At 41.9% G+C, this 27,795-nt stretch overlaps 1 protein-coding gene across 1 annotated transcript; it reads left to right on the top strand.

Moving 5' to 3' along the window:
• Positions 1-6,269: 6,269 nt before the first annotated feature.
• Positions 6,270-7,239, top strand: LOC147883921 (ASI1-immunoprecipitated protein 1-like). Its single transcript, XM_087398913.1, has 3 exons — positions 6,270-6,761; positions 6,927-7,072; positions 7,180-7,239. The coding sequence occupies exons 1-3, from the start codon at positions 6,270-6,272 to the stop codon at positions 7,226-7,228; spliced, it is 687 nt and encodes a 228-aa protein (XP_087255039.1). The 3' UTR covers positions 7,229-7,239.
• Positions 7,240-27,795: the final 20,556 nt, after the last annotated feature.

Genomic DNA, 27,795 nt, shown 5'->3' with positions numbered 1-27,795 from the left:
GGTGAGGTCACCTCGTTGTTGACTACCGCCTTCCCGATCTTCTGCAATTTTGCAATTTAACAAAACCTCCTCACCAACAGATAATTGCCTACCAGAGAGTACACGCAAACAACGGGTCAAAGATGCATGATCCCAAAGTTTATCGTGGCACAATGCTAAATGCAAGCGATTCCGCACTGCTAATTATGTAATGCACTACTTCACGTAGATCATGAGGAGAGCCAAAAAAGACCACAAAAAAGGACAAAAGGAAGACCCGGAAGGCATTTGAAGCATAGAACGCTGGAAAATGAACGAGGAACTCTAAAATCCACAACGACGAATCGATCATTGCAAACTAGGCACCACCTCTACCAAACATTCCCACTGCCCGTGTCCATTGACTCAGCAAGGGCGTCAAAGTCTCCCATCTCTCCGAAGCTCGATCCACATCCAAAAGCTCCAGCTACCAGAAATGCCAAGGACAGGTGATTGCGGACTGTAGGGCAAACCAGCGTAGTTATACTTGTGGCAAGGAGGTATGAATATGGAAGCAATGGTGCCACAGGACTTCGAATTGGAAAGCATCAAATTCGAACTCTGTCTCCACAGCTAGTCACACCACGACGACGAGTGGTGACGTTTAGATGAAGTACATACGTGACGGTGGGCCAAAAATGCATTGCCTAGCCTGGAATTCATTACTAAGACACGGGCAGACGGGCGTTCAACTTTGATGGCACAAAAGGATTGGTGGAACTTCTTGTCCGTTAGATTTTTTTTCATCCGGCCTAGGCAGGCTGCCCAAGGTGCAGACAACCAAAAAGTACTCTATGTTTTGGGGTCCATCTTCTCTCTCATTCAATCCCGTTTGTCGAATTTGCTTTGATGTCTACCAGTGTGTAAAATATCACACTGCCCAAATGTGTTTTTCGTTGATTGGGCGGTGGATGTGCCTTAGAGGGCATTCTCACCGACGGCGTCAGCGCACCAGGGAATGCCCGTAATGGGCAGAAATGCTCTAGGTTCGCACCGTACCCGCCTTCAATGCCACGCCATATTCTAACATCAATCCGCCCCACTGGAGACAAGAATTGGCTCTCTCCAGTCGGGCATTTCGGCGCCCACTTGTTTGCAACGTGCACATCCGGTGATTTAATGCCTTTCACAAGGTGAGGCCAACTAGTTTGGCTATATCTTTGAACGCTACTGTCAAATATAGGACGTTGCTTTGCCTTCCTCCTTGCTCTCCACAAGGTATGCTCCATTCTATCTCCTTCCTCCATGCTTCTGCTGAGCTTCTGCTACTGTTATCGACGTTCCTTTCAAACTAATCCGTCGTTTTGAATGTGCAAGATCCGTTCGTTGCTTTTCCGTCCCTAATGAGCCAGAGCAACTGTTTCACTTCAGGTGAGGTTTGCAGAGCCCGTGCACATCGATTGCGCAATATGCCATGCCTTCATGAGATCTCGTGCATTGTATCACTCGCTTTACTGCTTCAGCCGTCTTGGCGTTTGTCCATTGCTACATTTCGGCATCCATTATACCATATGCTTTACATTCGTCTGCCTGCATATTGGTCATCATTTTTACATCCATCATTCGTTTTTCGTCGATGCAGTTTGTTGTTCGTAGACGCATTGCCGCCTCTTGTTAATAGTTCGTAGCTTGATCGTTGTTCGTTGATGCATTTCGCCATTTGTTCATAGTTCCTTTATGCACTTCCCTGCCAACCACTCGATGCTGCATGCATGCCTTTTCTGTTGTTCGACTCTTCTTGCATTGCAGCAAATGGGATTAAGGGTTGGTTGGGTGGGAGGGTTGGTTGTGCGAAGGCCTTTTTAGTCTACATTGAAGCAACACTGGGCAATGGTGCAGCCTGCAATATGCATGGACTACCCCAATAATGTAACACTTTAGAAATTGGCACAAGAAGCGGTTAATCAAGGGACTGTGTGTGAACATTTTAGAGTGATGGATAACGCAAAAAATGACATATACATGATGTTTTTTTGAGACCGTAAATTCATTTAATATACATGCATTTTCCGAGTTCTATGTAATGACCAAACTATCAGCTCGAGGTCTCAATTGCTTCCCTCTCATGTATTGTAGGTATTGCACCATGGCATACTCATTCCCCTTTTCGTTCCACGGGTTCCAACCCAATGGACAAGCTCGCATGCACACCCAACGATCTTCAGAGACTTTCATTACAATGCCCACCCCATCTACCATGCAACAACACTGGCTCTCCTCACCATCATTGCTTCCATAGTTGCCACGGCTTCCACGGATGCCGATCATGGACTTGAACATTGACAGTCAGGACTCCATTTTTCCAGATGTTGATGTTGTGCCTTCATCACAATACATAGCCATGGAGTTGCCCTCCGCTCCAATTTCCACTCATGACTCCCACACACATGTTGTACAGAATCCACCACCCACTCTTAACCCACCACCCACTCGCACAACATCCTCTCAAGGCATTGAAAACCAAACAGGCCTTCCTAGCCGAGGCAAAGGTCGGGCCCCGAAGCCTACCAAGTCCGCAATTCCTGATAATGGAGACGGCAAAATGACAAGGACCATGTCACCTGTTGGTACTTTGTGTAAATGCAAATTCCTCTTTGACAAGTGTCGCAAAGAGGGAGGGCTCATGCAAAAAATCAAGACTGCTGAGGAACAATGGCAAAAGATTGCCCAAGATTGTGGCGAGGCGGGGTTGCAAGTAACGTGGGAGCAAACCCACGATAAACATTCCAAAATTTGGCCTCAATATCAATGGGTTCGCGACTATGAGGCAAACATACCTTCAAGAAAGTCCTCATATTGGTCTCTAACCCCAAAGCAACGTGTAGCCAAGGGAATGAAGGTGTCCAAGTTCATGCACGAGCTATGGGATATCATGCATACCATCTTCCATAGAGAGCAGTGAGTGGATCCAACTGCTGATGTGTTCAACTCATCCGTGGCTGGTATGTGGATCTCTATTTACTGGAAGCACATAAGCATACCTTCTTAAAGTTTCCTTGGACTCTACAATATATCTCTGCTCTTTGCATGCAGGCCCTGAGGAGCAAACACCACCAAGATCTCATCCGGATGTACCCACCTCTGAGGTTGATGATTTTTTTGATGCGGAAGGGTACGTCGTGGGCGAAGGGAAAACCTCATCCACTGGATTGAGGAAGAAGACAAAGAGACACACGGTTGAGCAATGGATCTAGGGGGGAAATGTGAATATGGAGAAATCCTTCAAAGAAATGGAGAATGGACGCAATGTACAGCATAAGGAGGCAATAGAAGTGAATAAGGAGACTGTGAGTGTCAATCTTTGAATTGGCACAATGTTCGTTGGTGCAATGGAGAGGCTTGCAGTAGCTGTAGAGAAGTTTACAGAAAAGAAATAGATTGTTGAATCATGATTGAATTAATGTTTTCAAGTAGCTTGCTCATTCATTGTTGCTTCTCCGTAGCATAGAATTCTCCAAAATTGCATGAGTGAAGATATGCTATAAGACTTCAATTTTGTAATAATATTAAGCAGTTTAATATTGTTTTGTAACCATTCTATGCAGCCATGGACATAGACATGGATGAAACCAGTCATGAGCTCGTTTTGACTGCCTTATCATTTGTGCTATCAAGTTGTTGGTAGGTGTGGGGAGTACTCACGGCACAGAATTGTGTTGAAGAGGAGGATCATGACATGGATCAAATGGCATTGCTCCACCATCAACACATGAAACACATAATCGGCATGCTTTCCTTGATTTGCCAGCTCCATGACCCGACTGCGGGGAAAAAGTACATCAAACCTCGTTCGATCCATTGGTGGAATCACTACATCTTTTTTGTCCCTGCAGATGATGTTAGGTTTAGAGATGTGTTGAGCCTCCCCGTTGGGCTATTTACTAGCCTTTGCGGAATGTTGCGAGAAGATCTTGAACAAGGTCCAATCCCAACTGGCTTGCGATGTTACTAGCCGACTCTTTTCCGTGGAGAGGAAGTGGCCATTTGCTTGCTACATCTTGCATCTAGCCATAAGTACACACACATATCTGAGTAATTTGGATGCGGAAGGTCGGCTACCTATCGATTTGTATGGAAATTCATCAAAGCCTTGAGAGTCTGAGTAGCCCATCGCTTGCGCTAGCTAGAGACACAGTCCGAGATGGATGAGGTAAAGGAGGGGTTCAGGACTCTCCGTGAGTTTCCTAATTGTTGCGGGTCAATTGATTGCACACACATCCTTTTGGACCTACCAGCAAAAGATGGGTATGATAAAGACAAGAATTATAGTATGGTGGTACAAACAGTAGTTGATTCAAACATGAGGTTCTTGGACATCATGGCAGGATGGCCGGGTTGTAATAACGACAAGCGTGTCTTGCGCAATAGTGGATTCTTTCGCAAGTGTCAAGGAGGGGAACGTTTGGCAGGTGCTCTCGTCGTCATGGGAGGACATAGTTTCAGAGAGTGCGTAGTGGGAGATGGTGGTTTTGCTCTTTTGCCTTGGCTTATGATATCGTACAGGCGAGATCGTTTGGTTGGTGACCCGAGACGACGAGAAATCAATTTTCTTCTATCTTTGACACGCATTGTTGTGGAGCGCACTTTTGGGCGTCTGAAGAACACGTGGAAGATCTTGATGGACCCATTCCAAAATCCAGACGTGGCACACCTTCCGAAGCTCATTCATGCATGTTGCATCCTTCATAACCTAACCTTAGACTATGATGAGGAGAGGGACGAAGTTCTTGAGCTTGATATGAATGATCCGTTGATAAAGAACATGAATGTTCCTTATGTTGTGGATGAGGACTCGCCGGAGGCATCTCGCATGCGAGATTCATTGATGGAGTATGTTGCTTCCATTAATCCAGATTGAGGATGTTGTGGTAGACGTTTGTTTTGAGGCTGGGCCTTATGTAATCGTGCGCTATTTTGTTGCAAAGTTTTGGTTTTTTTGAGTGTCATTAGTGATTTAAGGTTTCTCGTGTATGATTCAAATGTTGTTGTGGTCCTTAAACCTCTACTTAGTGATGTTAGTGTGATTATATAGTTTACTTAAAATTTGCGTTAGTGTATATACAAAACTGTAGTTGCAATTAAATCTACGTTAGACTATAGTTCTATAATTTGCAATTAAATCTACGTTAGACTGTAGTTACTTAAAATTCCAAAATTGTGATCGCAAACAGAGACGTACTGCGAACAGGAACGCGGCTGAGAGAAGGTATACTCGTCGCCTTCGTATATGTGTCTCCCAGGTTTGCAGGATGGAACTCTGATGAGTAGGGAACGAGCTTCGCAGGAGCATGGAAGGGTAGTAGAAGGAGGTGTGTAGCGCCAGTAGTGGATCGTTGGGAGAAGGATACAACGATGGGCCTTCTCCCAATCATGGGAGAAGGCTGGTTGACCGGTTGGGAGAAGGAGGATTGCAGGTTGCCTTTGTTAGAGGCTTCAGATGGGGCGCAGCGGCGACATGCGGGAACAAGGCGAGCGGAAATGCTCCCCTGGCTCCGTCGAGTGGGCATTCCCTGGCGCTGACGCCCTCGCGAAAAGTTATTGGAGCACTAATCGAAGTTAAGTTATGGATTTTATGATAAACTGGTAAAGAGGGATGGTGAGCCATTATGAAAAGAGGCTCTCTTAACAGCAGCGCGCAACGAGGAGGAGTGGGAGTCTGTGGGACAATTATTAGCAGCAGCGAGAAAGCATTTATTGTTGCGACGACGAAGTGGATTTTGCTGGAGGGAGAGGCAATATATAGCTGGGCAAGCAGAGGAGAATCGAGATGTGAAGAAGAGGGGGTCCCTCAGCTGGCGAGAGAGGGAATCTGAGGGAAGGTGGAAGCTACCAAGAGAGTGAAGGTACCGAGAGAGTGAAGGGGGGGGAGCGGAATCCAGAGCGAGCTATTAATGAAGAATAGTAGGAGGCAATCAGAAGAATAAGTACTCAGATGTGAAATCAATCAGCGAGTCGGGCAGCAAGCTGCTGCAAGAGAGGGAAGGCGGGGCAGCGAAATCAACAGAGGAGGGGGAGAGGTGGGCGAGGCAAGCATTGTTGCAAAGCACCAGCAGCAGCAGCAACAAGAAGGATAAGGAGAAGGAGTTTGCGAAGACGAAGGTGAAGAAGAAGTAGGTTGCGAAGAAGTAGAATAAGCAGCGGAGACGAAGACGATTTGCGAAGAAGAAGCAGAAGGAGCTTGCGAAGAAGAAGAAGAAGAAGAAGAAGGAGCTTGCGAAGAAGAAGAAGAACGAGCTTGCGAAGCAACAGCCATGGCTTCATCTCCTTCTCCTCTCAAACCGTCCGTCGCCATAGCCTCCCTCGCTCCCTCCGACTTTCAGCAATACGTCGATCGCTGTGTCTTCGTCAGTGACCTCTCTCCTCACATCACCATCTCCGTCCTTAAGGCTGCCTTGGAACAGTGGGGATCCGTTCTCCGCGTCGAATTCCTCCGTGACCCCCTCGATTCCAAGCTCGCCCCTCGCTCCGCCCTCGTCGAGATGAGCACCTCCTCCCAAGCATTCGAGGCCGCCTCCCAAATCACGGAACAGCCCTTCATGCTCGGCGGAGCACCTCGCCCTGTCACCGCCAAGAGAGCCGTGCCCAAAATGTTTCCCGACCGCCCTTGCAGCCCCCTTTCCAATGCCGAGCAATGTCCGATGACATTGAAATGGCTGAACAAAAGTAATCCCGATTGGGAGCGCTGCTGCAAGCTCAAGCGTCTTGCAGAAAGGCACGCTGCAGAAGCGGAATGCTTGAAGAAGGTGCAGCTTCTTGTTGATGGCGTTATCTCTTCTGCTTTCCTTTAACCGATTGATCGGATATTTTCTTGCCATTTGAGTGTTTCCTCTCTTTTCCCTGTGTGCGCGTGCCAATTCGTGCATGCATTTATCTGATCCGAAGCTCGCCGAGACGAATTTGTTTGCCAGAGACTACGTGAACAGGAAGAGGAACTTGCGGTCAAGCAGGATGAGAAAGTGCGCCAACTTTTTGGGGTCATGGAAGTGCTGCAAAACAGAGAGGTGGAGGCTACGCTTGATCGGTACAGGCGCCTCGCTGGTCGTACCCCAAACGGGTCGGTACTGGTCTCGCGATTCTGTGCATTCCTGCGTTTCATCTCAAACTTAGGCCCCCTGATTTGTTGATTCCGTTACTCTGGTTTTATTGCCTCTCTTTGTGCAGGAGATACCATTTTGGTCGAGATCGTGGCGCAGAATTCCGAAATGAATAAGCCTTGTAACGTATGAAGAGTAGTTTCTTTCGTTGTTCGTTTCTTTTCGTTTACAGGTAGATACCCAGCTTGTAAAGACTTGTATCGATATACTATGCTCCTTTTTATACGATAGGATTGATGTTTTGTTCAGACGTCTTGTTTCCAAACACATCGAATGGATGCGAGTGATTTCTCATACTAAATCAATTGCAGACATTGATGAATTCTTGGAAACCCATCAAAGCAGAAACTAATTTGCTTTGATCAGTTTCCGATGAATCAATGGAAACCTACCAAAGCAGAAACTAATTTGCTGTGATAACTCACTGGAGATAAGGCAAAGAGTTACTTTATTTGATGGGATGCCATAACAAGAGAAATATGAGCTCCATAGCCCTTGTGAGGCTCATTTACTTGAACAAAGGTAGAGCTCCTTGCCGAAACGGAGCTCTGAAGGGAAGACAACATCAACATGCATGGAAAGACAAATTGTCTTAAGAGTGCAAGCTCTGATTGCTGAAAAGGAGCTCTGAATGGAAAACATCTAAAAAATTTCATAGGGCAACTAAGACTCAATCATCACCTTTCTGCCCTAGGTTTAATCAATAGGTAGAATGTGAAGAGTGCTACCTCTGGTAAACTATATAGAAAGCACAAAATCAACATGCATGGAAAGCAATGATCTGAAGAGTGCTACTTCTGATAAACTGTATAGTCTAGAGGGCGAGTGAGGAATGCTTGAATTCATCCTTCTTATCATTCAAGAGTCCGCTGTCATTGTGTTGTAGCTAGCTGTTAGCTTTAATTATCTCATTTAAGTTATCTTTAATTATCTCATTTAAGTATCTGGTTTCGGCATGTCATCTAAAATCCCTATCGTTACTGTTGTAACCATTTCGTACGATTTGGATTCATCTTTTCTACAATTTCTTCCCATTTGTGGTACATATAGCTAATGCTTGTGATCCGTTGATCTTCTATATCTATCTCTTCTCTCTATTCTTTAAGGAGAGGTTTTGAAAGGAGCAATTCTGGAGGTTTGGCAAGCGCAAAATGGAGCTTCGTCACATGTTCGGGGGTTAGGCGGAGGTTGGGGGATCTTGTGTGCGACCACAACATGTGGCATTCACATGGGCAAAATCTCGAGGTGCCAGCTTGCACCACGTCAGACTGGGTGCTTTTGTCTAGCCACGTGTCGAACCCGCCGCGCAGATTGCTCACTCCCACTCTAATATGGCACGTCACAATGTGATCATGATGGCGGTAAATTGGCAGAGTGCACAAGAGCTGGATTGCAGCTGGTGAGGACTTCATAGACTGCCACGTGTCGTGCGACGCGCCCATCCATTGTGCACACTGTAGTAGCCCATAGTTTGACGCAGTCAGCAGTAGTCCACCTTGCGCAGCCTGAGTCCTGACGTAGAGCACATTGCACAGTTGGACGCAGAGCAGAGGGCGGTCGAAACTGTCAACAAGGGTAGCAGACACATGGCGCCATGCAGGGGGGATAGAGGCAGACCGCCACATGGCATGGAGACGATCTGGCAGTGCACTGAGCATTACAAGGGCCACCCCTAATTTGAGAGAGAGATAGAGAGGGGGGGGAGGGGACGAGAGAGAGAGAGAGAGAGAGAGCCATTAGGGGAGAGGGAGGGAGGGAGGGAGGGAGAGAGAGAGCGAGCTACATGAGAAAGGTGGAGAAAGGATGAGAGAGAGAGAGAGAGATTGATTGATTGAGGTAGAGAGCGAGAGATAGGAGAGGAGAGAGAGAGAGAGAGCTACACGCGAGAGGGCGATAAGGGGGGGAGATAAAGGAGAGGGAAGGGAATGAGAGAGAGAGAGAGAGCAAGAAGGTGATAAGAGGGGGGGAGAGAGAGAGAGAGAGAGAGAGAGAGAGAAGGCGATAAGGGGGGGAGATAGAGGGGGGGGAAGGGAATATGAGAGAGAGAGAGAGAGAGAGAGAGAGAGAGAGGTTTTTTATAAAAAAAAGATAGAGATAGAGAGATAGGGAAAGAGAGAGAGAGAAGGCAATAAGGGGGGGAGATAGAGGGGGGGAAGGGAATGAGAGAGAGAGAGAGAGAGAGAGAGAGAGAGGTAAAAAATATATATAATAGATAGAGATAGAGAGATAGGGAAAGAGAGAGAGAGAGAGAGAGAGAGGGAGGGAGAGAGGGGGGAGGGGAGAGAGAGAGAGAGGGGGGGGGGCAGAGAGGGAGAGGGAGAGGGAGAGAGAGAGAGAGAGGGGGAAAGAGAGAATAGAGAGAGTACATATATAATTAATTAGGAAAAGTGCGACAACAGCCTTGGAGCTGGGAGCAATGCGTATTGGACTACTAGCACATGAAGGAGAGAGAGAGAGAGAGAGAGAGAGAGAGAGAGAGAGAGGTGTAGAGGAGGGATCCACATGGCAGTTTGAGGAGAGCTAGGAGCATTACCCACCTTGCCGTGTGGGAGCTGGGAGAAGGTTGCTTTGGTCCACTCAATTAATCGGCTGCTGGCAAGGGCCTCAACGCATATAGTGAAGAATGAACTCTCGCATAGAAGCAAACCTTTGTAGCACAGGGTATTGACGAGGTAATGCAGGCTCACCATGAATTTTTCTCAGGAACATAACGATGCGGAATATCATAATTTAGTTTGCTTGGATGAAGAGACCTTTGGGGACAAATTGAAATTAGAATTGGCCGCAAAGTCAATAGCCATTGTGAAATCGATTGCAGGAGTAAGTTAAGCCAAGATGCTCCTAGGGTTGAATTTTTTTAAATTGAAACTAGAGATATTTCACCACCTTCAGACCCAGCGGCGCAAGTCTCTTACCTGTCGTAGACGGATCAAGCTACTCGTATTTCCTTATTTCTGAAGTGCTACGTGCCAAAGGCAACACCACTTGTCGAATCTCCTTGCCATGACGTGCCCAACAAGGAAAGCCTTATCTTTTTCTCTCTTAAGGAGTGGTTTGGGGGAGGACGATTGGAGCAATATATTTCATTGGATTAGATTAAAAAACTATGGGCCGTTGATTCCTTTTTTGCGAAAGGACACACGTAAGGAGTTACAACTTCTACTTTTGGTTTCGATGATTTGGGCAGTAGACTCTGGAACTTGGACATTGCGAGCATGCCGCCACCTCTAAGTTTGTTCGATTTTCATCCTTCCCATTCCACTTGCCTCTCAAGCATCTTTGCTTGCTCTAGAAGGTGGGCTTCTAAAGGAATCCCCATGCCCTCTTGCTCCATTCTTCATAATGTCGGTGGAGGTTTGCCTTGCTTTCTTGTGCGGAGCACGGGTTTCATGCTAGTGCTTATAATATGATACTGGCTAAAAATTGGAATTGGCACTAAGAAGCAGCATCGAATGGTTGATACTATGAAATTGCATGAGTGATAGGTAGAAGTTGGAAACGGCACATCATGCATTACGTCATTGATCAACCTATCGGCATCAAAGTTGACGAATTTAGTCGCATTTCACCAACTACTACATTTTCGCAATTGCATTTCTGCTTGCTGCATGCTTAACGATTTCCCAAATCGCACATGAATCAAAACTAGAAGAGTGACTGTACGTCTGCATGGACAAATTGCACTCGATACCACTACTATTCTTTCGGGTGCTCAAATCAAAGCAAAGGTCAATGAAGCAGGAATGATTCAAAGAGAATGGAATTTCCAATCGTGTTTGCAAAATCTATGGATATTTGGAGGAGCTATCACTATGGATCGGGGGACAAGGCACGATTGGAAATCAAGCAATTCACACGAGAGCAGCTCATGAATGTGATGCAGTAGTATTTTTGTTGCAGGTGAATTGATGTTATGCAAATTGTGTCAATTCTATTGGAGTTTTTTTGTTGTGATGAAAGCGAGTTCAAGTTGCGCATGATCGATCGGCAAACTGGATCATCACAGGTTGCAGATATAGGATTCAAATTGATCATCAGGGCCTTCAAGTGGCCTGTACTAACGAACCTCTTGACTCTGAAGGCTTGAATGGATAGATCATTTTATCATATATAAGCTGTGTGTCTTTAATCCCATGGCAAAGCTATGGGTTTCACACTAGTATGACCTAGTAAAGGACATTTCCGCCAAAGGAGTTTTTCAAAAAAGAGTCTCTTTATCCTTGCCGTCGCCACTCGCCCGCCCTTCTCTTCCTCCATGGCTCCCATCCTCCCTATCCCTTGCCCCTCCCTGCCTTTTGCTTTTTGCTATCGAGGGCTCCCTCCATAGCTAGCCATTGCATTCTGTAAAGTCTTCAAGTGCATGACATCACCAAAGATTCTTGGCCTTTCCAAATTCATCGCCCTATGCACTTGCTATTTTGTTCCGTTGCCTTCCAGCTTGGTCATCTCTTTCTCGACTCCATTCAAAAGATCTGTTGGTGATAGCCTTTGACCAAGACTAAGCCCACACGCAAGGCTTGGTCATATCTTTCTGAACTCTGTTGGAAAGTTTTGTTGGTGGCAACCTCCGACTAGGACAGCCTACATGCAAGTCAGGGTCAAACATTCTAGCAAGGACTAAGCCTCCGACTAAGCCTACACGCAAGTCATGGTCAAACTTTCTAGCAAGGAATGAAGCTAGAGTTGCGGGTTGCTTTGGGTGTTGATAGAGAGGAAGAGAAATGTGGAGGGGAGTCCAAGATAGTCGACAGAACTGTGAATCTATTTTTTGAGATGCGATGGGCAAGTGATGTGGGTGTAACACTGCCATTTAAAGGCGCTTGCCATCTAACAAAAGGGCAATCAAGCATGGCTTCTACCAATGCAAGGATGAAAGGGAAATGAAGATTTTATTCTTTCCTCAGGGTCTAATGGACGCTGCTACCAGCAACAACAACAGCATCAATGAGGATCAACGGTGACAGTTGCATCCTAGGCTAGGCAAGCATGTTGTGGGTGGTGTGGAATGAAGATTAGGTCATTGTTGAGAAGGATAAGGATGAGTCAGAAGGATAAAGGTGTAGACAACGAATAGATAGAGCTTCATGGAGCCAAACAAAACCACTTGTGTGGCCAAATCCTAAAGGTGACGGAACACAAGTGTTTGTCTCGAATCTCAACTCTCTTTGCAAATTTTCAACTTTCACTAATCTTCCAAATACCTAGATTCCAATGCTCCTTGCTAAAGTTCTCATACAAGTCTCCTTTCATGGTAGCCTTCTCTATCTGTTGAGTTTCGTGCTTACCAGTTTTGTCTTGGGTTCTAGCGTAACATGTAGGATGGAAATTTTTGAGAGTGGAGGAAAGAAAGAAGCTCGAATTATCCACCTCTTGAGGAGCTTGGTTGAAGAAACCGGCGCATAAACGATTTTATCTCTCCTCTTTTATGAGCTTCATCAGTCTAGCATTGCCATTAGCTTAGAAGGAATTTTTTGATTCGATATAGCCATTAAGATAATGATAATACAACAATTGAGCCTATAACCCGTGCTTTGAATGTTGTTAACGTTTTGACTTTAGCAGCTTTTATTGCTTAAATGTTTTTGAAAATTGAAGGAGCTGCCAAAGAATAAGACCATTAGTAGGGCTTATTTCTTTGCAAGTTCTACTAACCAATGGTCACTTTTAGACATTTTCAATCAATGACATGCATGGAGGTCATGCCTTAGAGAATTAAGTGGAAGAGTCTATCCCAAAGTACTCAATAGTCAAAAGAGAATATGTTGAGAGTGCGCATCAATGCAAAAATGGGTAAGCTATTCTTTTTTCTCTATGAGGTCCTTCAACCACGAACTCTTTGCTAAAAGTAGCTTCAAGTTTAGAATTTGAACATATTATAGTAAATGAGATATTTGCATGATTGAATGTAAATTTCATCCACGATCGAATGTTAAAGTTGAATATGGTAAGTAGTGATGCATATTTAGTTAGAACTTTCTTTGTGATTTATATTGGGTTTAGACTTGAAAGCTTTGAAAAATGATCATTTATGAAGTTCAAACATGCTAACACATAGCATATCCAAGTGTGCAACTAGGAGCATATCAAGGTGTTGCAGGGTATGGTGTTATGGCACAAGCTTAAGTAGGTGGCATTGGCATCTAAGACTTGCAACCCATGATGGTTGCATTTGTGCGTAGGGGTGACCGTCCACCATTTGAAGGTCCCCAAAAGTCTTTCTCCAAGAGAAAGAAAAACTGATGAAAGTTTAATCCTCTTCTCCAAAGCATATTTTCTTAGTAGAAAACACGGTGAAACCTTATTGGGTAGAAGGTTGGAAGTTGTAGAGTCTCTACTGTGGAAGGGTCTTGATTTGATTATCATTGATACTCCATATCGGATTCTATACTTTGATACTTACTTCAGTTGCATAGCTACATTCAAGGATGAAAAGGAAGATATCCCAAGGCATTTTTTTCTTTTATTCTTTTAGAAAGGTAAGTATACAAGGGGTTGATAACTACATCCATTGCCATAGTCTCAGCATAACATGGGAGATCCCTTAAAATATGAACATTTGATTGTAATTATAATTATAATATTAGCAAAAAAGAGACTAGTGTGTATATATATGTACAAACTGAATCCTCAAAGACTGAGGAGCTTTAGGGTGTAAAGAATGAGGATCAATATGATTGATATACCCTTTGATATGCTATGTGTATCAAAGTGTACAATATTCATATATAAAAGATTTTAAAAATAGGCTTTGAATGCACATGACATATAGGGTTTACATATAGTGACCACCTCGAGTGAAGAAAGTAGACCAAATTAGTTCATTTGTGTCTATCATTTCCTAAACTAGCAAAAAATGATTTTTAATAATGGCACCAAGAAGACATTGTGTGTGAACAACTGGACAAAGTTCTATGATGAGAAGATAGTAAATTCTAGTAACCAAACAGACTCCATGTTGAAAGTACAAGAGAAGATCAAATATATTTGAAACATTGCAAGGATGCTATTAGTGAAGCAAGAGATCACAAGTGCAAATGAATCAAATAAAATAGGAAACACTGATTAAGAAGTACAAAGAACAATTGATAAACTATAAGCACTTGAAAACAAATCAAAATAGTCAACTTACTGATCATGAAAGTAAAGTGAAAGAAATGCTAATGTAACAATTTGAACATTATATGTGCTCTACTATGTTCATCATGACATGTATAATTTTAATATTTCCAACATTATATGTGCTCCGTTTTGTCAACAAATATAAATAATATCCAATAAGTTATAGAATGTCAACATTTCAAACATTGTATGTGCATTCTACATTTCACTGTGCAATATACCTTGAGGTTTGTCGCATCTTTACACTTGTGGTAGTAATAAAAGTTCTCCCTAGAATCTTTTACAAGCTAGTAAATTTGACCATTGTAAGAGATGAGATTGCTATTGCGGTTTTGTATCTCTTGTCCTTTATAAGGTCCTCCACAAGATCACCAAGGTTCATACCGTTGGCCTCACAGACTACTTCTGTGGATGCAAATTCATTTGTCTCACATGGTGTCCCTTGGAACTATAGAGCACACAAAAAGGATTTCCATCTAGGAAGAGGGCCTACAACAAGAGGTGTATGACATTCCACCTCTAAGCCTCTCTTTGCCACAAAACTTGTCAAGTTCTCATTTTGAGTTCCCACAAGTTCAAGTGACATGTTAAATATTTTTGAAGGATTGTTGTATATACAAGTGCAACTTGTATATATTGAAGTTTTAAACTTCCATTTGAAAGCCAATTGTTAAATAGAAATGCATCTAATCTTCACTTTCCTATTGAACAATTGTACAATCTCACTCATAGGGAAAATTCCTATATAGAGGCTATCCAAAAGCACCTTGTGGTGGGCAAGTGATGCAATCATAGAGTAGATTAAACTCTCCATGTTAATCTAGGAGAAAAACATATAATAGTTAAACCATTGTTTGGATGCTTCAAGATAAAGGCATTGGATATAATACATCCCACATATTCTTAGCAGTAGTTTAAGTATATAATTTGAAATATGAAGCTTGCACATTAAGTTTCAAAAGAAACTCTGCCAATCTAAAAATACTGCGAGAGTTTTTTATTCTCATACTCGGATTCAAGAGTCAGATGAATCCAAAGGCAAAGGCCAATGCTATATTATGAATTGTTGTACTCACTTTGTGTAGGTATTTAGAGTTGGATGTAGTCCATATATTCATTAGAGGTGACATATTCTTGTAGACACTCTAAGAGTTTTTGCAACCTTTTCCAAATCTCCTTCATAGTGGTTTTGTTTCTGGACCTCCTTTTTAAGCAATTTGCAGCCAACTTCCCCACACTCACAATTGACTCCTTGCCAACTACAAAATTATATCTCTCCTCAGAAATTAGATCTAGGTAGCCATTGGAAATTCTTTGTTGTTGATGCTAGGATGTGCCATATTTACTAGGCTTGCATCCTTGCAAACACCAAAAATCTACTATAGATTGGGTAGAAATGAGCTCCAACAGCACAACCCCAAAGCTATAACATCGCTTTTCTCAGTGATCTAGCCCCTCGTGTAGCATTCTAGCCCACAGTACCTTGAATGGCGACTATTGAAATGTGGGTAGCCTCAATTGGAGCCAACTTAAATATTCCAGAATCTACTAACTTAGCATTAAGGCCCTCATCCAAAAGGAAGTTTGCTAATTTTACGTGATTGTGGTAGATCGCAGGGTAAGTGGCTAAGTGAAGATATCATAGGGCATCTATTCTTTGAATAGCAAATTCAAAGTTGTTGCTCCAGGCTCAATATGTGCTTTTGAAGATGCTCCAAAAGTGTGCCATTAGAGATAGATTCAAAGACAAATATAGCATTCTTGTTGTCTAAACCAGCATACAAGAGCTTCATAAGGTGATGGTGATTCAATCGTGGTTGTTTGTCTGTTTGTGATCCTACTTTCTTGCTCCTTCCACTTCTGTTCTATCGTTGAGCCTCCCTAAGGAGACTGTTCCAAATCCTCCCACCCCTATGTGAAAGCTTTGCAAAGTTACCTATAAATTTTTGCAGATCTCGAAGGTGCATCAATGTGGTGGTGTTCCCATTCATCAATGCTGCTATTAAGTCTTCATCTTCTTGATGCTATTTTTGATAGGCTCCACTCCATCCAAGGATTAAACAAGTACCAATAGAAATGATTCCAAATGAAGCAACTATTGTCAAGCCTATGCCATTGGTTGTCACTTTGGGGATTGGACAAGATGGCAGAGGGCCATCACAAGCCCAAGATTGTCAATAAAGAAGCTAGCATTCCAAATTTGGCCAAGAAGGAGGCAAACTAGAGAGCTTGTTCTTGGAGATGTCAAGATAGGTCAATCCCGACATACACGTAAATGTTACAAGAACACACCCATACAATCATTTGTGGGACAAATTTAAAGAGGTCAAGGAAGGTAGTAAGGCTGGAGTGAAAACCTCAACTGTTGCTGCAACATTTCTCCCTCCAAGTTGCTGGCACCTAGATCCAAGAGTTCCAGAGGGTTAGGATATGTCTTGTTTAGGGATTTGGGAGGGATTTAGAACGAATATTTTAAATTGTCATTTCAAAACTCTTAAAGTGTTTTTTTTCCTAGGAGCGTTTTAAATCGGTCTAGTAACAATTTTTAATCGGAACCTGCTAGAAGGGGTTACCACCTGGTAACCTAAACAAAATATCATGTGGGATTAACCAAAATACCTTGCGGTATTGCTAATGTATCACATGGTCTATATAAAACTCTGCGCCCTCATCGTATAGTTTACATTCTTAAGATTTTAGGACTACTTGGAGTCTTGATAAGCACAAAAAGGATAAACAAAGATTCCATACAAATTTATAAGTTTTATTATCCTTTTTGAAAGTGTCCAATGTTGGGAGTGTAAACATTGTAGCTACTACACTAGTGTGTGTGAAGTACCAACATTTGTGTACAAAGCATGATGTTGCAAGTGATCATAGTGTAGATAGATGCTTACTTGAAAGAGAGAAGGATGTGGGAAAAGGCAACTTGTCATCCCACACCTATTTCAATAGGTAGATTACAATTTACCACGTCCGGATTCTTTTGATAATTGTGGATAAAAAAGAATGAGCATTGGAACATCTCATTCCTCAGTGTGTGCATGCAAGGACATACAAGACACATGTATTCTTTGATAATTGCATAGTCAACATTTATAATTGCAGATGAAAAACAATGATGCATTGCAACATCTCATTTGTAGAGTCATGATAGAGTGCATTGCAAGAACGTACAAGACATATATTCTTTGATAATTGCAAATGAACCAAATATTGCATTACAATATGCATACATTTGAATAGCTAGGATGTATAATTGCGAAGTGCTTTAGAGTGGTTTACTTGCAACGTCCACACAAAGTCACCTTTCACATCCAACATTAAACTCAAAGTGTATTAGCATTGTTTAAAACACAACATATAAGCACATAACAATATATATCTCGCTGTCACCTGTCTTTGGAATCGCTAGAATTCGGTTCAATGTGTGTAAGCATAGGAGCATCATGCAAGGGGACCTAAGAGATCTTTGTGTACCTACTATGGCGTATCTCCATCACTACACACTCCTTTTAAGGACTTGGATGCTTGGTTAATATCTCCTATATGGAAAATATATCTCAATGAAAAATTAAATAAAGGTGGTCAAACCAAACAATAGGTACAAACTACTAAGTATGATAATGAGAAACACAATAGAAAAACGATGCAACTCAATTTAGAATTACTACCACAAGGGCCACCACAAAATAAAATTAGAGAGAAAATGTAGGAGGTAGTCACACTTCCCATGGAACTAGCTAGTGAAACATACAATGCACCTTAACAAGTTTGCACAATAACTCTAGTGGTTGTCAAGATAAAGGTAAATATGCAACAGTATGCATGGGACCATTGACAATCAAGGCACTCATACATTTCGAATCATTTAGCATCATGGTCAACACTTTCAACCATTGTCAGAGCTATTTGCTAATATGGAATTAGAAGAGCAACAACGTGAACTGGAAAGGAAAATAATTTCCTCCAAACAAGATTGCAAGAAGCACAGATATTCAAGGCTCAAAGAAAGCATGATTGAATAAATGCAGCAACAAAATCTTATACAAAAGGCAGTGATCCTACAACAAAGACGACTGCAACTTTTAGATCCCTTGAATAGCAAGGAACTTGTAGAGAATTCACTCTATCAACTGCAAGCCTCATTTGTTGAACATAAAAATGAAATAGCACAATTATAAGAAATTTTGATGCAAAATGATGATGAAGCACAAGAAACAAACATCGAGTTGCAAAAAACTCTCAAAGACTATGAACGCCAAGTTTAGGCACTAGAGAAATAAAGTAGAGCCTCAAAGGACCAACTTGTAAATGTCAATGTAGAAATCAATGCTCAAGCTCAGGTGTTAATGCTACTACTAGAACTAGATGATCAATTGCTAGCATGAACCAATGTATCTCAAAAGTTAGAGACCCTTAAACTTGCTTGTACCTCCACTTTTGGTAAGTAATAGGGAGAAATGCCCAAAGATTCAAGGATAGAAGGCAATAATTTAAAAACTGTAAGTCCAATTACTAAATCAAAATTCTTGGAAAGAAATTCATAAATTAAACGAACGAAAAAACTTATTGAATTTTTTAAAACTAAATTAAACCAATGAAAATCTAGAGGAGCCACTACAAGATCTATTATTACAAATCACCATAGCATTGTTGTAGCCCTAAATTATCTTAAAGGAAGAGATTGGATTTATTAGAGATACTTGCGGCTCAAAACTTTACATGCATCGTAGCTAATCTATTACATTAATTGCAACAAGCATCATCATCATCCTTGGGATTTACTTCTAAGTCAAATCCAATCTTGAAGGTGACAATGCCATCCAAAAGTGAAAAAATCATCTCTGAAGAATACGTGGTCTACCATAAATCCAATCTTCCCTACCTCACTACTCTCTTCACTTATCCACAAAAAAAAAGTTATATCTCATCGAGCATCTCAAAACACCATCTTTCTTTAGAACATATCCCATGTTTAATGCGGTATCCCATCAATATAGGTGGGATGCTAGTAAACACAATCCATAACACAAGGGCGCACCTCGTAATTGGCTCACAATTTAAAAATGTTCAAAGGTGACAGAAGTGAAATACTTGGGACATATAATATCCCAAGAAGGGGTTCGTATGGACCCTGACAAAGTAAGGGCCATATTAGAATGGCCACATCCTACAAATCTAGAAGAATTATAGATATTCTTAGGTTTGTCAGGATTCTATAGGAGATTCATCCAAGGTTACACTAGGATTGCTGTTCCAATAACGGACTAGCTTAAGGGGAAGGTGTCAAAGTGCGAATCGTACTAGCCTAGTGCACACAAGATTAGCGAAAGAATTAAGGTGGCTCAAAGCACACTAAATAAGACATGAGAGGGAGGTAGCAAATCTATATCTCTTGCAATGTGTGTACTCAGCAATACATGATAGGCTTCTTATATAGAGAGAGCCTTTAGAATAGTCAAACCATGTGGGATCCTCTCATCCACATCTCTTCTTGTGGATATCCTCAATCCACATCTCCACGTAGTCCACATCCTAGGGTGGCTACTTTAATTCTTTCCTATACCATACCTTAGCCTTTAATTATGTGCTCATGGCACCACAACTCTCAACACCTCCCCTTGGTGCCATGATCCTTTGGCTACTGCAAGTGGTCAGATGTGAGTTACAAGATCAAATCCTCCCCTAGGTGCTACATAGCTACTCTCAGGTGGTCATGTTTGATTTACAAAATATAGGCAAGGTTGGCAAGGTTTTTTTTTTTGTTTCTCAATACATTCCATTGATGTCACCTTTTGGCTCATGGCTTGATGATGATGCTATGTAGTTGACCTGTTGGTTCTTCAATCTGCAATCTTCTTCCTTGTGTAGCTTCATGCATGATGCTTTGTTCTTCCATGTGCCTTGATGCTTTATGTGTGGATGCCATGCTTCGTGCTATGGTCATCTCATGCACTTGTGCTTTTGGCATGCTTATGAAAACAATGTGTGCATTCATGCTTTGATTTTTCATTTATCGCAAAGGTCTTACCAATTGATTTGTTTCAATATTGGTAGTGTCTAATTGCTAACAATGATTCTGATCTGACAAGTACATAGAGCTAAAAAAGATAATCACTTTTCCCTTTTGGAGCGTGTCCAAATTCTTCCTGGATTGGAAGTTACGACTTGTTGAAAGTTCTGTGAAGAAGAGGGGGCCTTGATGATGTGGCAGAGGGTTTCACATGCTGAATTCCAAACTGTGCTTGGCAAGGGCTGTGTGCTTAGGTGGCACTTAACTAATCCTACTCTAACCATGGTTATTGATGGTGAGTTCAATTAACCATGGTTTCTTTTGGGTTACTTGACCATTGTCCAACTAGTGACTACAAACTTAACCAAGGTTCACTGTGGTGGTTAGATTAACTTAACCACGGTAGTTCTTATCCTACCACGTGGCTTTTTTTAAAAATAAAAATAAAAATAAAGACCTTGGAGACTTTGTGGATGAGGCTTGAGAGAGGATGGCGATGCGGCCGATTGGAGAAGGTCGCGCAGTGAAGAAGCCCGTGGCTCGTGTGCACATTGTGAGCTCACTGTGAAGATGGAGGCTGAGAGCTTGGTGTTGAGAGGAGCCCATTTGGAGAAGCTATGAGAAGGTGATAGAGTCATGAGCTGCGTGGGTTGTGGTTGGCTCTGAGTTAGCCTCATTAGTCATGCCTACTCGCTAGCATCGAGTTGCTCGTGTTGTGGTGGACTCTTTAGGTGGAGCTGTGCCACAGCTTTCGATGCTCGTTGCTGCCATCAGTTTGATGCACTAATGGACTCGGCCTAATGGAATCGGGAAGTTGTTATGGCGACCAGCAGCATCAATAGCAAGAGTTGAGACGAGGAGAATAAAGCCAGAAAATGTTGTAGCTCGAAGTCCCTCTTGGAAATAGAAATCTCTAATGAAAGGAAATGCATGGTAGAGATTTCTCTCAATCTAAGCTATTCTAGGCTTAGTTAACTAGCTCTGATACCATGTCAAAGTGCAGATCGTACTAGCCTAGTGCACACAAGATTAGCGGAAGAACTAAGGTGGCTCAAAGCACACTAAATAAGACATGAGAGGGAGATAGCAAATTTATATCTCTTGCAATGTGTGTACTCAACAATACATGATAGGCTTCTTATATAGAGAGAGCCTTTAGAATAGTCAAACCATGTGGGATCCTCTCATCCACATCTCTTCTTATGGATATCCTCAATCCATATCTCCACATCATGTAGTCCACACCCTAGGGTGGCTACTTTAATTCTTTCCTATACCATACCTTAGCCTTTAATTATGTGCTCATGGCACCACAACTCTCAACAGAAGGGAAGCACCTTCATATGGGATGAACCTCAAAAGAGAAGTTTTAAAAAATTAAAGGTAGCTATAGCGGCAGCTCCTGTCTTAAAAGTAGTGGATCCCAATGAACCATTCGTGGTTGAGACAGATGCCAATGATTTTGTTGTTGGGGAGGTACTTATACAAAAATGTCGATCAGTAGCTTTTGAAAGCAAAAAGTTAGATTGTGCCCAACGGAATTACTCGACATATGAGAAGGAACTATATGCTATAGTCTACGCTTTAAAAAAGTGGAGGCACTACTTATATGGCACAAAAATTGAGATCATCTTTGATCAGGAGAGCATTAAGTGGATTTATAATCAACCATAGCTTTTAGGTGAAAAAGCTAGATGGTTTGAGTTAATGTAAGAGTTTGATATACAATTGACATATAGGAAAGGGAAGTTCAATGTGGTAGCAGACTCTCTTAGTCGAATGCCAATTGTTAATGGATTGAGTTTTACTCAATCTTAGAATGATTTCCTAGAGCCCTTAAAGGGGAAATGTGAGTTTGATCCCACTTATCTGAAATATGGAAAGCAATTAGAAATAGGGATCCAACTAATCGAGAGGCTTTCACTGAGGAGTCCCATGGAAGTGGCGACACACCATAGGTTGGTGATAAAGGACTTAAGTGAAAATTTTATACTATTGAGGATGGCTACCTACTCTACAAGGGTAGAGTATGTGTCCCGGATAATAATGACATTAGGTGCCAAATTCTCATGCAATCTTCTACGACCTTGCATCATTTGACAGAGATTACTCTACTATAGCATACCTCACACATTGCTATCAGTTCTTTTGGGTTGGTGACACCCTCGTATGTCACAACCTATCGGATTCTTTTTCCATCGCTACATGGATCACTAGCCTTACATCCGGATGCCTCTTCCATTGAGCGGCTGCACAGTCCACGGTCACGACTCATGACATGTTCAGCTTTGACATGTTCAGTACGCAGCCATACACACTGTTATTCACATAGTCATCTTTTGATCGATCAGTCTTTGATTCAGGTGGACTTGACTTTCTGCATATTTCCTTCCTCTTCCTTTCAACCTATCTTCTGGGGTTTATTCCCAAAGGCGAAGGATGACCCACAACTTAAGAGGGCGAAATGCACATTTATGTACAGGATCGTAAGTTGTACTCATTGTACATGCTTTCGCTACATAGTCACTGTGCTCACATACGCACATACTACTCTGATTTCTTTTCAGTTTTGGATGCTATCATATGCACCAAACAAAATCCACAAACAGGTCTTGTACATGCACCCTCTACTTACCCCCAGTGCAATTTAAGAGGGGGTGTTAAAGATAGTGTAAATTGCACTATCCACATAGGGCATAGGGGCAAACCCTAACCCTATGGGTTCACATGTATATCTTTATATTCATTGTCAATACACTTAGTGTACAAGTAGCTATATCATGTGCACTCCTCTCTCTCTCTCCCTCTCTCACTTCCGCTATCACACAGGTCTCCTCTTTCTCTATTTTTATCACTTTGTATATGGATTTTTCATCCAAAAAGAGGCATTCAAGGAAGGATGCATTTCAATTAAACATATCTGTTGCATTATCTTGAAAGAGAAAATCACAAGGAGATGAGTCAAGCTCAATTGTATCTCCTTGTGGCATGCAAGATATTTCATCACACAACCTTGATCCTAGCTTGGATTTGGACCTCAATGTCTGTTTGGAGAATACAGATGAGGAAGATAGAGAAATATGTCCAATCTCACCTCTCTCATGCATTAAGAGACTTACATGATATATAAAGTCAGAAGAGGACAACCATGCCACTTGAAAAGCATATGTAGATTTTGCATGAGGGTGAAGTAGAAAAGAGGGCCTCAAGGATTTACTCATTAAAGTGGTTTATTTTCATGCTATGAGCAAAAAACCACTACTCGACTTTCAACAAAATGTTGAGAAGTTGATGTTTTGTAATGTGCCAAATGTTCCTTTGCATGAATTATATGCTACCTATATGTCTATATATGCAGCAAAGCCTTTTCTAAAAGCTTGCTATATTTTCTTTTACAAGCAAATTTGTGCAAATTTTTTAGAGAATCCATTCTTTTCTTCGATGGTGCCTATATATCAATCATATGTTGCCTATACATCTATATATGCAGCAAAGCTTGCTATACTTTCTTTTACAAGAATATTTGTGCAAGATTTTTGGAGAATCCATTCTTTTCTTTGATGGTAGATGAGATCATAGACATTTTATGTGATCATCAAATGATTGTGTGTGTCACATACCTTGCATTTGCTGAGAACAATCTTCCAAGCACTAGTCAAGCCACCAATTAGATCAAGTCCTCTCACGCTAAAGGAAAAATAAAAAAATCATCTATCATATTAAGATATTCATTTTCAACTCCTAGCTTTGGAGTTAGATTTATTTTCAACAAATCAATGAACCATCTCCACCGACAGAATACCCTAACAGAAAAGTTTAGGCAACAGCTTACCAATCGGATACATTTTTTAGCTACACATCAGGAATCCTTAATCTCTTGTCCAACTTTGGGGCCTTAAGGGCTGCCCATGGGATATAATGCATCCTCTTCCTACCACCTTCTTCTATCCACATGAATTCATGGAATCATCTATCCAAATCCTGCCATTGACCTCAACAGAAAGGCCAAACTGAAGCCACATATGTAGTTGTGGTAGCAAGGACATGTCTACTGACCAAGGCTATAGCATTCCAGCCAAGAAAGAGTCCATGCTAGGATTTAATCTTTGATTTAATGCACTCTCTAAACCATCCAAATCTTTGATTTAAAGAGATCCCATCCCAGGGGGAGCTCCTAGGCACCCGATGACCTCCCCCCTTGGTATCCATTTAACAAGAAATAAGCAGAACCCATTAGACAGCTCTTCAGAAGAGGTCCTTAAGGAAAAGGACTTTTGCTAACTGCATAAAGAACCTGAGGCCCGACAAATGCATGAGATAATCCCTTCAAACAATTAATGCAGCCAACATTCTCAATGAAAATGACAATAAATCATCCACAAACATCTGAATATAGAGTCGGCCTCCTGAAGGAAGGTGAACTCCCTGCATCTTGCAGCCTCCTTCAATATGTACATAATAGGAATAGAGGCTAAGGCAAATAGAATTGGAGAGATCGGGTAGCCCTATCGGATCAATCTTCTTATACTGAAGCATTCGACAATACCTTCATTAAGGAATAAGGCAATACACGTGCTACCAAACAAGGTCGTTATCTTCTTAACAAAGGCCTCCCCAAAGGCCAATCTCAATAGTATTGTTTTAATATGTATTCTATCATATGCCTTATCTAAGTCAATCCCAAATATAATGCACCGCTGACCCATAGCATAGACATAGTCCAAGGCAGCACTAGCATTCAGAATATTGTAAAAAATCATTCTTCTATTCACTACCTGACTACACACCTCCTAGATGCGGGAAGCTAATGCCTTAGCAACTACCTTGTACGACATATTTAACATTGTGCTGGGATGCCAATCCCCAACATTAATCCTATTAGACTTCTTGGGGACCAACTTGATTAAACCTGTGTTTTCCTAAGTAAATGAACTTTTGATGACCACAACATTTGCCATAGCAACAAGATCTATACCCACAACATCCCAAAAGCATAAGAAAAATCCATCAGTCAAGTCAACTGTACCGGGGGCCCTGCCCTTTTTCATTCTCCTCAATGCCTCCACTGCTCCATCAAATTCTGAAGCCAGTAGTTTTCTTTGAGCATCTAAAAATCATCAATCTAAACCCGATAGCAGTTCATTCACTGCCTCCTGTCAATTAGCATCTTTGATTGCCGATGCTCCAACTATGCCATGAAGCTGAGCCTTGAAAGTTATTGAGTATTGGCTACTCAGTAATGATCTAATCAAGAACTAGCACCCTATCCACCATATCCTATTGCCTTTTCCTCTTCAAATCTTGGAAGAAAAATTAGATGGGTAGTCACCCAACTTAAGCCAACATTGTCTACTATAGATTCTTGCAGATTTAGCCATGTCCAACTCTCAGGCTTGTAATTCCCATTCTATTTCAGCCACAGCATAGTAGACACGTGGAGAACTCGCAACAACAGCTCTCAAGGATGACTCCACCATTACAAGATCCTTGAATTTCCATTTCGCATCACGAGCTTGCTTTGCCCAAGCCTTGGCCACCTTTAGTATCGCACTAACATAGGCATCCCAACGTTCACATGGGTCATCATACATGCTTCTTTCCTGAGACCAGGTAACTTTTATCTACCTACGAAAAAGCAAGAATTTTATTATTAATATTAAATGGAATATCTAAAGACCTATCAATAGGGATTTATTATTAAGATTAAATGGAATATCTAAAGACTTATCAATAAACATCGGAAGGCTGAATGACCAATAGAGAAGCATGTGGTCAGACAGTGTCATGGTTTGAATGTACTGCTTGTTAATACACGAGCAAATCCACCACCCCTCCCTTGATGTATACATTCTATCTAATTGGCCTACTCTAAAGTTTGATCACACCTTCTATTAGACTAGAAAAAAACACCTAACCCCGAGGGATCAAATCCATACAGTTAAGCAACCCAACTTCAAGACTTAACTCCTCCCAAACCTCCAAACTTTTAGACGATCTAGAACTAGAATTGTGCAATCTGCCCTCAACTACCTCGGTGAAATTCTAGTCTCCCTTGAAGAGCCAGTAGTCTCCAGTCACTTTGCATTCAATCTTGAGGGAGAAGCTATTGGGAAGGAGCATGATGAGGGGTCAGAGGATGTCTCTCTTGGTAAGGGAGAGGAGTCTGACCATCCGTCATACTTGGAAACACTCACAAAGAGGATCGAGGGAGGGTTTACTAAGCTTGATGATGAGTCCACAAAGAAAATACTCACCAAGAGAAGGTCTAGGGAGACTGCGAGGAAGCCATGGTTCAAAAATGGAAAAAGGTACTCGGTGGTATGCAGAATCAACTTGCATGAACTCACTCATATGAAAAAGGGTGGAATTTATCTCTTTTTCATTGGGCGGATTCCTTTGATGGGTGAACTAGAAGAATTTCTCTTATTGAGTGTGACATACCGCCGGTGGGCTACTCGGCTAGGTTTGCGGGACAAGGTTTTTTAATTCTGTGCATGGTGTTTGAATAACTTAGGGATGAGTTGGTTGGGAGATCTTTCAAGTTCGCGGGTGCTACGATATTGGTCATCCCATGGAGTCTGGATTTCAGGGTGGATGCGTTTTTGTTTCATGAGTGCCTCGTTTGAATCGACTTCCCTAACATTGTGATGATTTTGGAAGACTCTATGGAATGTTTAGTGTTGTCTTTGGTTCGGATTTTGTTGGTGCCTCTGCCTGCCAAATCGATGGCATCTCTTAAAAGGGCATGGATACTATGGGACATGAGTCAAGAGGTCCCAGACTTTGTGTAGGTAAGTTGGCTGATGGGTTTGTTATCACCTAGCAGGTTCGTTTTGATGCGCTTCTATTTGGTTTGGTGTGTTTCCTAACGCTTGTTTCATATGCCGTGAGACTTTGCACTTTGCAAATACTCGACTGGCTCAAGGGGATAGGAGGAAGGTTTCTCAACCTATCCCAGCTAGAGCATTGAAGAATTGTCAAGGTTTGGAAGTCATCTTGCACAAGGAGGTTGAGCCTTAGGGTGTGCATCTAGCTCGAGAGGTGGCAAAAGAGCCTGCATCTTTGAAAAGTGATGAAGGAGAGCCATGGAGAGAGGTCAGCTAAAAAGGTTAATCGAAACCTATTGTGCATATTGTTGTGGCAGAGTCTGTGCATGCTAAGTCATCAATGGTTTACATGCAAATAATAATAAGGTTGTTGATGGTAAGGATGATGCTAAAAGTTCAAGGGGCCCACAAAGATTTCTTGTTCATGCTTCTCATGAGTTGAAAAATAGGAGAAATGAGGGTTTTCTTGCTATCCAAACCTTTGGTAAATTTTATGCCTATTTCCATCATAATTTTTGCATGAAAGATGGCTCTCTCTCTCTCTCTCACACACACACACGTGTATCATAGCTACTGTTTTCAAAAGGTTTATGGATCTTTGAGTATCTAGAGTAAAAAACATTCACATGAAGCACTTTAAATTTTCATATTTAATTTACTTTAAAAAGGTTCACCAATGAATAATTGGAGTAGAAAAGACAACGGTGAGAACATGTTTTCC

This window comes from Dipteris shenzhenensis, chromosome 27 (assembly GCF_047967505.1).
Source record: "Dipteris shenzhenensis isolate YYH24624 ecotype China chromosome 27, Dip_SZ_1.0, whole genome shotgun sequence".
Classification (NCBI taxonomy): Eukaryota; Viridiplantae; Streptophyta; class Polypodiopsida; order Gleicheniales; family Dipteridaceae; genus Dipteris; species Dipteris shenzhenensis.
Note: the sequence above shows the minus strand (reverse complement) of the source record. Positions and strands in the feature narration are given on the sequence as shown.

Excerpts from the sequence above, each read along its gene's own strand:
- LOC147883921 (XM_087398913.1), top strand. The coding sequence starts at position 6,270 with ATGGCTTCATCTCCTTCTCCTCTCAAACCGTCCGTCGCCATAGCCTCC. Across the intron at positions 6,762-6,926 it reads AAGCGGAATGCTTGAAGAAG|AGACTACGTGAACAGGAAGA; the intron begins GTGCAGCTTCTT and ends TTTGTTTGCCAG. Across the intron at positions 7,073-7,179 it reads GCTGGTCGTACCCCAAACGG|GAGATACCATTTTGGTCGAG; the intron begins GTCGGTACTGGT and ends CTCTTTGTGCAG.